The sequence below is a fragment of the Protomyctophum bolini genome (genome assembly GCF_963924005.1).
Source record: "Protomyctophum bolini genome assembly, chromosome: 1".
NCBI classification, from domain to species: domain Eukaryota; kingdom Metazoa; phylum Chordata; class Actinopteri; order Myctophiformes; family Myctophidae; genus Protomyctophum; species Protomyctophum bolini.
The window spans coordinates 19,947,121-19,959,439 of record NC_137862.1 but is presented as its reverse complement, the minus strand read 5'-3'; the positions used below and the strand labels follow the sequence as shown (position 1 = coordinate 19,959,439).

The 12,319-nt window shown below is 41.0% G+C and overlaps 1 protein-coding gene across 2 annotated transcripts in view; it reads right to left on the bottom strand.

Moving 5' to 3' along the window:
- Nucleotides 1-200: 200 nt before the first annotated feature.
- itgb6 (integrin, beta 6) overlaps nt 201-12,319 on the bottom strand; it is a 14,179-nt gene continuing 2,060 nt past the window's right edge. The window contains exons 1-16 of one of the 2 annotated variants that reach the window (XM_080761065.1): nt 12,004-12,083; nt 11,802-11,871; nt 11,289-11,377; nt 10,876-11,074; nt 10,516-10,762; nt 9,822-9,987; nt 9,512-9,673; nt 9,237-9,332; nt 8,845-8,934; nt 6,865-6,999; nt 6,281-6,698; nt 5,530-5,752; nt 4,949-5,043; nt 3,681-3,797; nt 2,720-2,886; nt 201-1,803 (exon numbers count right to left, since the gene is read on the bottom strand). In XM_080761065.1, coding sequence (XP_080617191.1) covers nt 1,705-1,803; nt 2,720-2,886; nt 3,681-3,797; nt 4,949-5,043; nt 5,530-5,752; nt 6,281-6,698; nt 6,865-6,999; nt 8,845-8,934; nt 9,237-9,332; nt 9,512-9,673; nt 9,822-9,987; nt 10,516-10,762; nt 10,876-11,074; nt 11,289-11,377; nt 11,802-11,856 — 2,358 coding nt within the window. In that variant the 5' untranslated portion in view covers nt 11,857-11,871; nt 12,004-12,083 and the 3' untranslated portion in view covers nt 201-1,704. Of the gene's footprint in view, nt 1,804-2,719; nt 2,887-3,680; nt 3,798-4,948; nt 5,044-5,529; nt 5,753-6,280; nt 6,699-6,864; nt 7,000-8,844; nt 8,935-9,236; nt 9,333-9,511; nt 9,674-9,821; nt 9,988-10,515; nt 10,763-10,875; nt 11,075-11,288; nt 11,378-11,801; nt 11,872-12,003; nt 12,084-12,319 lie in introns of those variants that run through there. The other variant, XM_080761066.1, reaches the window with a different exon arrangement.

The window sequence follows — 12,319 nt, the reverse complement described above, 5'->3', positions numbered from 1 at the left end:
TCCAGACCATTTCTGGTGGTCTAACGTTACATTATGGTTTACATCTATACATTCACATTTTATTATTTAGTTTGTCTAATACTTACTATACAGACTTAGGTACTAGGCCTACAACTTACATTTACAACAGGATACAAATTGATAAATAACAGTGAAATGAACACATAATAAATATTGGCACATAAGGCTAGATGGAAGCATTTCACAAAAGTACAAAATTATTTTATTTGTGTCACACAACTAAATAATCCTTTTTAATAATTAATGTTCAAGGCTCAGCCTCAATTTTCATTAAAACAAACAAAACATAAATCCTAATCCTATAGCCTATAGCCTACAGTCAGACGTTCAGTAGTAGATCACACTCACTGTATAGAGTTCACCTTCTGCAGCATATAAGCAGAGATGGGCAAAAGTAGGCTATATAAAAATGTATTTTGATACAAAATACAAAATAGCGTAGGCCTATACCCCAAATGTATCAAAATAAACTACAAAATACTGCAGCCAAAAGTGTATCAAAATACATGTATCCTACATATTTTGCAAATACAGAGAAATACATTTCTTTGGGAATATGGTAGCCTACACAAAGCTCAATTCTAGGTAATTATATTCTTACATTAGCACCTGACAAAACTAGATCAGGTCATGGTGGTGGAATAGAACCCATTTTGGGCGGGAACCCCTTTTGGTGTTTTAAACATTATGTTTTAATTTAGCTATTGAAAAATAGCAGATCTACAGCTCATAGCACGCCACCGAGTGGCACGCTACAAGCTTGTAGGTCTGCTATTATTTTTTTAATCGTGAAAATGTGGCGCAAATCCTGACAGAAAACTGTCAGGATTTAGAAGACATTATATAAATTTCGACGTCAGGCCTAAATGGGTTAAACATGTACAGTACTACTGTAGCAGCTGGTGTTACAAGGACAGATGTGAGGACCACAGCATTAAAGAATTGGACATAAAGTCGGCTATGACCTTCGCCTGGACATAGAAGATCAAATATTCTAGATCTCGATTGAAGGTCATGAAGCACATCACAGTTGCCCCATGTTAGCCCTTCAGTTGATAAGGTTAGGTAGCATTATTGTATCGATTATAGGTTACATTACACATTCCATAAATTCTTTCTAGTTGAAAATTGTTTCAGTATTTTGAAAATACAAAAACATAGCACTATAAAAGTTTCATGGAGATTTCCTCCTACACCATCAAATACAAAAAAAAAATGTTTATAGTTCAAATACGTATTTCACATGTATCAGAAATACTGCCCACCCCTGCCTATTAGCATACATTAAACTTAAACATAGAAATCGCTGGATCATTCAGTAGGAAAATACAGTGTTCAACAGAGCATGTGCACCATACAGTTAGGCAAACATTTAGCCTACAGCAGCAAAAACACCAGCAGTGTTTGCCCATAATTAATTTCTGGACATTCATATAGTTTTCTGTCTTCTAGCATCAACAACACATCCAAAATATATATAGCATGACTGTTCACATGCTATACAAAACACACATGCACGCCACACGCATGCGTACGCACACACACACACACACACACACACACACACACACACACACACACACACACACACACACACACACACACACACACACACACACACACACACACACACCTCCAGTGCACTCAGATGTAACTCATTTGAAATGCATCCATAAAATGACATCAGAAGTGATCCATTGTAATAACCTTTTCTCTCCCCGTGTTCTTATAAGTTACATTTTTGAATGTTGATGTGGAGCTTCTGAACAGAGGGTTAGTTCCCTGTAAAGAGAGAAAACAGTCACAGTTAAATTAGCCTATACTGCAGCACAATTTATTTTTACCTAGCACTCACACTATACTATTAAAAGGCTAATAGGCCTTATATGCCTTAATACATTGTAATTGCCCTCTATAAAAAAAAATAAAAAATAAAAACACTGTAGCCTAAATTGTATGTATTAAAAAAATAGCTAATATTTTACTCAAGCGGTACAATGCCTGTCGCAATGATGTAATTTGTCCATGTGTGGTCTAACCCCATGGAATTTATGGAATGCATGTGCAAATAAAAAACAACTTAAGGTTAATATGGGCATCAAATCAATATTTTAATGAGGAGGAGAGAGAGATGAGGAGAGAGAGATGAGGAGAGAGAGATGGGGGAGTGACACGCAGCAAAGGCAGTCAGGATCGGTACTCGAACCTGCAATGTGCTGTCAGGCTAGGTGCCCGGACCACTACGCCAGCTGTCCGGGCCATGTTTTGAAAATTGCATTTAGTTATAGGGGCAATTATAATGTATTAAGACTGGCACTCAGGTGGTGCAGTGGTAAAGTCCCTGCCCACTACCTTGGACAAGCTTTTTTTTTTAACAAATAGCAGCAATCTTTTGCAGTCACTTTGGGACAAATAGAAGAATTGTTTCTCAAGACTATTTAAATATTTAAATGAGGTAAGTCGGGACTTGTACGATGACTGTAGGATACATCACTGAGGATACATCCCAGGTGCATCCATGCGATGTATTTTTGTTTTAAATAGCATACTAGGCTCTGTTTACATGTGCAGTAGGTCTAGCTTTCTACTTGTACAGATAGTAGTGGTTAGGGTGGTTGTATTCCATTGGCTAACGCTAACCTTATTTTATCGCAACAGGAAAGACATGCCCATGGGTCAAGAAATAGAAAAGTCTTACCGACTGCCATTTTGCTTTTGCCCTCTCTGCCTCAAATTTGGCCACCTCTTTGCGGTCGTGAACTGATACCAGCAGTTTCCAGACACCCAACAGGATCAGACCAATGCAAAGGATGGAGAGGGACACGCCCAGGATGATCATGGGGATGTTAGGGGTTTCGGGGCAATCTGACACAGGCAAAACACATTTCAAATACAGCTTTTTACAATTGAAGCAAGGCAGATGCAGACATAAAGGGCTGATGACAAATGAAAATCCAAATGCATACATAAAGATCGCATATAAAGGACATCATTCAGGGTGCGCACGCACGCACACACACACACACACACACACACACACACACACACACACACACACACACACACACACACACACAGGGTAGGCCTACAAGTACAGTACAGCACCACTGGTCAGGCACACAGGTCAGATTTATTTTTTCACACAATGATGACCATCAGAAATATTGCAATAATTTCCTGTTACAAATACCTTAAAGTCATTACTGCTCACTTACTGTCTTCTTTTTTCATAAACTGTACATTCCAGAACTTTTGGTATTGAATGCAAAAATGGATACAAAATGTATTCATTTACTAAACCCAACAAAAGAGAGGCTTTAAAATTTGTGATTTTCAGCCAATTGTGTGCTGTATGTATGTTGGTGTGTTAAGAGTTTAGGAAAAGAGTTAAAGGTATTGAAAAATGCTTTATAGCAATCGAGAAAAAACAACTGTAAATATTTATTATTTGTGAAAGTGGAAGGTGAAAGCTTTTATTAACATATGGAGCTGTATGCCTGGGAGGGAAGAGGGTGCTCGACCTCAATATACTGTAGACATAATGGAATATTTTTACATAAATGGAGCTTCTGTGTCCAGCATGCAACCCCTCCGCCCAGCTCCCTCAGTGGTAAGGTTTATATATCGTTTATTTTCTAGGTTGAGTACATTTATCTTACCATAGACCTGAAGATTATGGGCACTGCTCCCCAAATCACTGGCCACAACACTGAATGAGATGAGGCATTCATTCTCACTCTTCAAGGTGCATTGCATAGACTGGCTCTTGTCATATTCTGAAAGGAAATGAAGACCGACATTCATACCCATAAAGATGGATGAAGGTGTGAATTCCATTATATATCACATTCCCTCTCTGCATTGTGTGGAGAATGTAAGAGAATATGCTTGCCATTGTTTTGCCAACAATGTGATTTCCATATCAAGGGCTGCAGTGCGCGCTTGTGTGTGTGTGTGTGTGTGTGTGTGTGTGTGTGTGTGTGTGTGTGTGTGTGTGTGTGTGTGTGTGCGCGTGTGTGTGTGTGTGTGTGTGTGTGTGTGTGTGTGTGTGTGTGTGTGTGTGTGTGTGTGTGTGTGTGTGTGTGTGTGTGTGTGTGTATGAGTATGTACACCTGTTTGTGAGTGCACACTGCACACATTGGCACCTACGTATATGCACATACTACACGTACGTATATGAGTTATATATGTATGTAGTGTGCATGCGTGCACATGCATGTGGTCGCCTATGCATCCGTCCGAGACCATTGTGTTTCACATCTGAAGCCTGCAAATCCTCTGTGTTAATCAGATACACCTCTCAGCTTGCATTAGTGTAACCAGGTTCAAAATAAATCTCCTCTATGAAAGAAACCAGAGGTTCTGGCTATTGACTTACACCACAATGGAACTGTCTGTACGACAAGGTAAATAATATGTTCCCTATTGTCTAGCGTTGGTTCAATGGACACGGACAGTGTTCCGCTGGAGAGGGTGAGGGGTCGAGGGGGACACCCGAGTCGATGCGATTGCGAGTCGGCATTCCTCCAAATCTCTGACCCATGGGGAAACTTAACGTACCCCACTGTTAGGAGCTCTCGCAAATGAGCATGCTGAGAAAACAAATGATACAATCATCCCGAGGACAGCATTTGCGGAGACGGAGAGTTGTATAAGGACAACTCCAGAGGTTTAATTGAACTCTAATAATAACTCTAGCTAATTGAACTGAGTGTATTATTGAAGTGTTTTTCAATGAATACTCCACTGCATTATCAGTGCCTTGCGCTAAATTCTTCCACTGTTAACACTGAAAATAAAACTGAACTGAAAATAGCATTCTTTGCTCTTCATAAGTTCCAGCGTGTTGCATATCCCGCGCAAGGCAACAGCAGTGATTGCTGATGCCTGGAGTTGGACAGAATGGATTAACTAGGAAAACACATACCTGATGAGGAGTTGATGACAATTTTAGAGATTGTGCACTTCTGGACACAGTCCTCAACCGTCTCCTCTGTTTGGAGGTGACACTCCACACATGTTCTGACAAGGGATAAACAAGAAGAGAAAATGCAATGATGATTTCAGCGCTGTATGTTCTCAGTCTCTTGTGGGGGGAATGTTTGAGGTGGGAATGTTTAATCGCTGATAAGGTGAACACAGTGGAATCAGAGTCTTTGCAACTTATAAGAGTGTTCCCAAGGATTCATTGGGACCCTATCGCCCCTCTACTCTACCCCTGTAACAGTGGTATCAAATACTCCAGCCCTGACAGCTCCCTTACAATGAAAGAAAAAGAAATCTTTCAGCTTTGTGTTGGGGGGACATTAGTTGGCTTTTGATGTCACCTGAAACAAGCAGGTAAATGTGTACAATTGGACCGGAATGTTAAACTACTGCACTCAGAAAGTAGCAGAGATCATGTAGCGTAACAACGCAAGATAGTATACCTTTAGTTAAAAAATCCCCACAAGAATGACAAGAGTAGGGTACATCATCCAAGATGTGATGATAGAAGTGTATTCTTACCTGGCAGAGTTACAGGTATCTCCGCATGTTGGACACCTCTCGCACCTGTCCCCAGACGCCCCGGGCACAGAGCACGCACAGCGGCCGCACTCACATTTCCCTCGGCCACTGCAGACGGCTCCGTCCTCCGACAGACATGCCTGAGTACTACTGCTGCAGTTGCAGTACTCCCCTTTCCAACCCTGATGACATCTGCACTCCCCGCAGTCGCACTCTCCATGGCCTAAACACACATATAAGGCACACAATGAAAACCTTTATGTCCAAAGGAGTTCAAATGGAACACACATGTACATACCGCGGTAAGAGTGGTGATTTAAATCAAAAATATATTTCTTTAAAGAATGAACAAATTTAGCCTCAAATAAATAAGTGCTACAGTCTTCACCATGGGCTCCTATCGGATATGTCCAATGGAATGTTCACATTGGATTTTGGATAAATTATTCAAATAAGCTCTAAAGCAAACAAAAGCTTATATATTACATAACACGTTTTACTCAACATGATCGTTTCCACGAAATGAACACATTTTTAAAGATGTTTTAACCACAAGCAATTAACACATAACTGCAAAATGCATGGTATTAACAAAACTAACTAAATAGATCATAGATTAAATTATTTTAGGCTTATGTTAACCAGATATCATATTTTTTACATATCAAAAACCTGATTCACTTCTGGTTTTAGCACTACAAATGGTAACACGTATAATTGCCTACAGTGATATTGAGGTCCAAGCACACACCTCCACAGAGCTTCCCACGGAATCGAACGCAGGAGTAGTCGTTACACTCGCAGTAGGGTCCATAGACGCGTCCAAAGCTGGATGTGTGGCACAAACACTGTCCGCAGTAACACTCTCCCTGGCCGCTGCATAGCTCGGCCTGACTGTCAGAGTGGCAGTTGCTGGTCAACGCACTTCCCTCGCTGCACTCACACTGTGGGCCCATGTAACCAGGCTCACACACGCACACACCACACTCCAGAGCCCCTTGGCCCAGGCTGCAGTGGCTGCTGTTGGTTTCAGGGGACCCTTGGCAGTCACAGGAGCACAGGGACTCTAGCTCCAGCTCCAGACTGTCCTGGAAGCCCACTGGTTTCAGGAAGAATCGCCGCGGACCCGGCAGACAGCCCGTTAGCTCCACGGACACATTGAAAGCCACCTGAAGGAGATGAGAAGATGACTTGTTGATTCTATTTTGATTTATTTTTTCTTGGTTAAACATGTTTACCGAAATAATAGAAATGCCATAATCATTACAATTTCAATCAGATTTATTTGATTTAAAGGGTGTGTAGATTCCACAACAATGTGAAACACAAACTGACCGTATCTCCTGCTTTGATGTTGGAGCAGCGTTTGAGACCAGGGAGGACTGTCCCATCCTGGCAGATGGCTGTGAAGTTCATCTGGAGCTCCTCTGTGTCTCCAACAACCTCCAACTCTATCTCTGAACGTAGTTCCTGGAAAACAGTGACAAAATAATCTGTGAGAGAATGCAAGGGGTATTTAGGTGTGAATGTTACTAATTTAACACAACATGCTGTAACACATTGAGATCAAAGAAACGGTAGCCACTTCTGCATACGTAGGTGAGTCAGCATGTCCTATTGCCCCAGGTTCCCCAGGTGTACAAACTACAAAGCACGAGAGGGAAGAGTGATAGCTGACCACAGGCCAGCTGGAGGAAGGACTGTCTGTCTGACTAATTGACTCTAACTGATGTTAGCTGATGGTTGTCTGTGTGCTTATGGCCGAGGACAATGCTTAGAGAAGCAGAAATGAAGGAAATACTCAAAGTATATGTAACCCTCTGGAGTCGAACCCCGCGTCTCCTGGGATATCAAAAATCTAGCACTGATGGCTTTTGGCAGGGCTACTCTGCTACAACCTGGAATGCCCAGGTTGGATGCTGGAGTGTGAAAGTACATGAAATTACCTGAAAACATGTATTCTTCCCACTGAATAGGTTGTAAATATATGGTGCCCAAGATATTCTTCTTTCACCAAACATTTAAAGAAGTACTAAACAAAACATTTACAAAAGTAGTCCAAAACACCCATCAACGGTGCTGTTTCTATCTGTCTCTATAGCCTTCTGTCTTTTTTGTTGGAGAAGCTCCAAAATGAGCTCTGGGTGTTACTTTAGGGATTACTTCTAAGTGCAGTTAACCTGACGGAGTCTAGAGGTGGGTGCAGAGGATGTGGGCTCATTGGGCGATTAGAGGACGGCAGGCCCGCCACTAGTCACTGCCGCCAGGTGGATTTAGACGAGCGGAGGGGGAATGCAGGGACAGGACAGATAGGAGAGAGAGAGAGAGAGAGAGAGAGAGAGAGAGAGAGAGAGAGAGAGAGAGAGAGAGAGAGAGAGAGAGAGAGAGAGTGAGACAGACAGACAGACATATCCCAGGATGGAGGGGGAGGTGATCAAACACCTGGGACAAGCATAGACCTGCTGTGAAACATGCTGATGCAAAGGGCAGGGACGGGAAGAAAAGGAGAGACGAGAAGAAAGGAAGAGTACGAAAGAGGAACAATGACGAGAGTATGAAACAATGGGGGAGATGTGAGGCAGAGTCACATATCGTGATGTAATGGAGATAGATTAATTAAGTTCCACGTTTTTACCTTGAACATTTTCTTATGCACTCTACATGTTTTCCCTAACTTATGCCCTATGCCCTATTTAAAAATAGTTTGCCATCCATGTGCCATCCATGCAAGCTTGCATGAGCGATACAAGCTTGCATGGATGGCACGATGACACGTTATTGTAGAAGGTGACATTTTCACCTATAATGTAAATAATATAACCAGATTGAACTGAACTTTTTAATTCAGACCCGTCAAGTGAGTGGTACTGTACTGTAGTGTAGTGTAGTGTAGTGTAGTGTAGTGTACTGTACTGTACTGTACTGTACTGTACTGTACTGTACTGTACTGTACTGTACTGTACTGTACAAGCCCCTGTGTGTGTCTGTGTCTGTGTGTTAGGCTGTGCAACAGTGACACTTGGTGGTGAACAAACGCTATTTTCGTGCTCGGACACAGCCAGGGACATAGGGACACAGGGACAGACCCAGGGACACAGCCACACACATAGCTGTCATGAGTGGTTGCACCATTCAAAAATAAAATAAAACCCCATGCCAATCCATTTCAGTGAGACTGTTCCGGTTTGGGAAATGAAAGATCGAATAAAAAATATATACATTCATACTATTCTATTACTGTCACCTTTCTTCTATGTCTCACAAGATGTTGCATAACCTTTCCACTCCTCCATGTCATCAAGAGTGTTTAATTACTTTATATGCTGTGACAATCAGCTCCAAGACGTTCCTCGAGTCGTTTGCCAGAACTCCCACTGTGGCGCCAGGAATAAGATCTGCATAATTCTGTGAGGAAACACACAACAGCAAAAGCACAGTGATAGAGTAAGCACGAAATGCAGGCAGACCTGATTCAACCTCATAGGGTAAATGGCCCTATGGAAAACGAAGAAAAGAGGACGTGTTCAAACAGGTCGAATGAGAATGCAGCTCAATGAATCAAATGTTAACCTCAGTGATACTGTGTGCATATAAACAGAACACAGGTTTTGCAGCTTTTCATTTGAATCAGTTACACAGTATGGCTTCTCTGGAAAAGACAAAGACAAATCAACAAGTTCATGTAGGCTACAGGGAAGAGATCTCACCTCATAGTTTTGCCGCTGGGATTGTGTCACTGCAAAGATTAGTAAGATGTTATTCTCCACCAATTTATCTATCAGCTGTCCGAGAGTTGGATATTCCTAAAAATAAAGAAATTAAAATAAAACGAGGATAGTGATCCTTTCACATTTTCTAAATGTGTTACAAACTTTCAACATAAGGTGCAATTAATCACAACAAATACACAACTACAGTATAAAAAGGACATAAAAATATAATTTCAAAGAATAAATACAATATAATATCACTATAAACTTACCAACACAGTGGACTTTGAGTATTCATTATTGCTGTCCAAATGGCACTGTCCATCATTTGGAATCACAATTCCTGCCATCTTACTATCCATCCCAAAGTGGGAGTCTGCATCACTGACAAACACCAGCAAACGCATCGAGTCATTTCTCCATCCTATCTTTTCCTATTAAAAAAGCATAGTCAGGATTGGAGATGTATCACCCTCAACTAATGAGATGGTAAACAGCATGTGCGGAATATCTATGGCTGTCCATTTTATAGTATCCTTTACTGATAAACCTGTGTTATCACACTGCAAACAAAGTTCTTACCCCACAAACAGCTGCCTGCATAATGGCATCAAAGCCACACTCTGGCACATCGACATTGGCAGATACTCTCTGTTGGGCAATGATCTGATTGAACTCATCAGTGTTACTAGTCAGGGACAAGATGTGTTTGTATCCAAAGGTGGGTAGGCAGTGTGCATCCACACTCCTGAGACAAAAATGGATTATGGGTGTTCATAAGGTAACATAATCACAGATTTAATAGCAATTGATAAATCCTTTAATTTGCATTTTAAATTGATATTGAAAGATATTTTCATAATGTTAAGCACTTAAGCCCTGTTCAAACAAAATGTAAATAGCCGATCTACAAGCTTGAAATGGAGCTCTTTCTTAAACCATTTTTTTCTCTCTCTTTCTCTCGCAGGATTTATTTATGTATTCAGGATTTCAGGGCATACATTAAATAATGGCATATTTACAATATATGTGAAACACCCATATAGGGTATGAGACAATAATGCATTGACATACAAATGCTATACTATCACTGTAATTACAGGACAAGAGCTACATACAGAAATATGTAGACTAGTATACCAGTATCAAAAGAAGGATATCATATAATCCTACTCCAGGAAGGAGGGGACAGTTAGACTATAATACATTATTAAGCCTTTTGAAGAATTTCACCTAAAATAAGCCCAAAATATGCATGCCAGTGTTAATGAGTTACCTGCAGGGATTGGCTAGCTCCTCTTCTGTGACCTTGATGAAAGGGAGGACTGGTTTCTCCACGAACGAGCCAAAGCCCAGCCGGAACTTACTAGTGAGTTTGGCCATTGCCCTAGACAGACTAGAACCCAAATCCTTAATACTCTCCAGATCGTCATACATGGATGCTGAGAGGTCCATCAGATAGTAGATATCAACAGGGTAGTCCTCTGTCTGTTGAACTTTGACCTGGAACGATATCCCACTACCTGCACAAAAAATAATAAATTGTTTCTTTCCATTGCTAGCTGATTTTGAATAAAATCTTTGAAAAAAATTAAAAACATTAAAATAAAATTGCTTTAGGAAGTAGGTCTAATACCAGGCCGAAGCTTTAGGGCCATTCTCTGGGGGGAGATTTGGGTGCTGTTAGTACCACCAGTCTTCTTCCTGAGAGGATGATCCTGGATTATTTGTGCATTGGAACCAGGGAATTCCAGGCGTTCTGTGGGACATCCCTTTTCCCGTAGGGTATCCACTGTGTCACATCTCTCACTAATTGAAAACCAGTCAGTGAAATTCTAAGAGATACAAAAAAGTTAAAGTTGTAACTTTTATGCTAACACTATCAATTCTTACAGAATAAAATACACACAATTCTGTTATCAGCTACTGGGCTGCGCTGCCAAGCATATTTATTCTCTCTTTTTCTTTCTTTTTACACAAAAACATTTTTACACATTTACACATGAGAACTTAAGGCTTTGTCACTCAGGCAACATTCCAGATACCTACCTCCTGTGTACACCAGGCACAGTGGGGACTGAGTTTCAGACACTCGTCACAGCTCACAGCATTGCCATTTAATGAACATGATCCTATTCCTATGGGAACAGAAGTCAGCAGAAAGAGACCACATTATGTGGTCAGCCAGCATCATGTACAGAAGTGAGTAGCTCATATGTAAATATTTCTTGTTAATATCGTCATGCTTCATTTGGTTTAACAATGTTATGAGTCAATGGTTCATTCCGTCATTTCTTGTTTATCATTTACAGTAGACTACTAGGCTACACCTCATAGTATCAGATAGTATCCAGTAAGGCATTTATTTCTCATGATACAGTTCATTGAAATACATGTGTGGTTTCATTGAAGGCTTTTGATTCTTGTGTTTACTATTCAGATGAATCAGCATTGCCTATAGACAGAATAATGTATTTTTATTTTTTAAATTAGTAGCATATAAAGCTTGATGACCTTAAACTTGAGAGAGAAGACATGCCTCAAAACTCTCCTCGCTCTTACCCTCCACGTTGTTGATCCAATACTGGAGAATCAGGCTCACAAGTACAAACCCCATTAGTCCGCGCGGTTACTGGCAGGAGGAAAAAAAGTAGGCATTTTCGTCAAACAGTTGTCCAAGTATTCTACTACACAATTACACCTACACACACATGTGTATCGTCCGTTCCGCCTCATAAAGCACGTGAAGACAACCCAGTCTTACCTGCTGGAGAAGAACGGTGACTGACTGCGTAGTTCAGACATTCTTACCTGCCCAGCCTTTTATGTTCACTTCCGTACAGGTGAGAACAGTATAGTAGTCGGGATAGCGAGGAAGGCGGGTGAAAGGGTGGAGGAGACATGGGTCCAAGGCCAATAGGGAACGCGCACTGTATACTGCCTAGTGCCTATGCTAATCTGAATTCGATATCGCCATTAATTCATAGCAGGAAAATGGCTTGTGTTGCTTAGGGAAATTCCCCATCTTCTGTTTATTCCAACAACTGATTAAGTTTAGAGCCTATACAGTAGCATGAAAC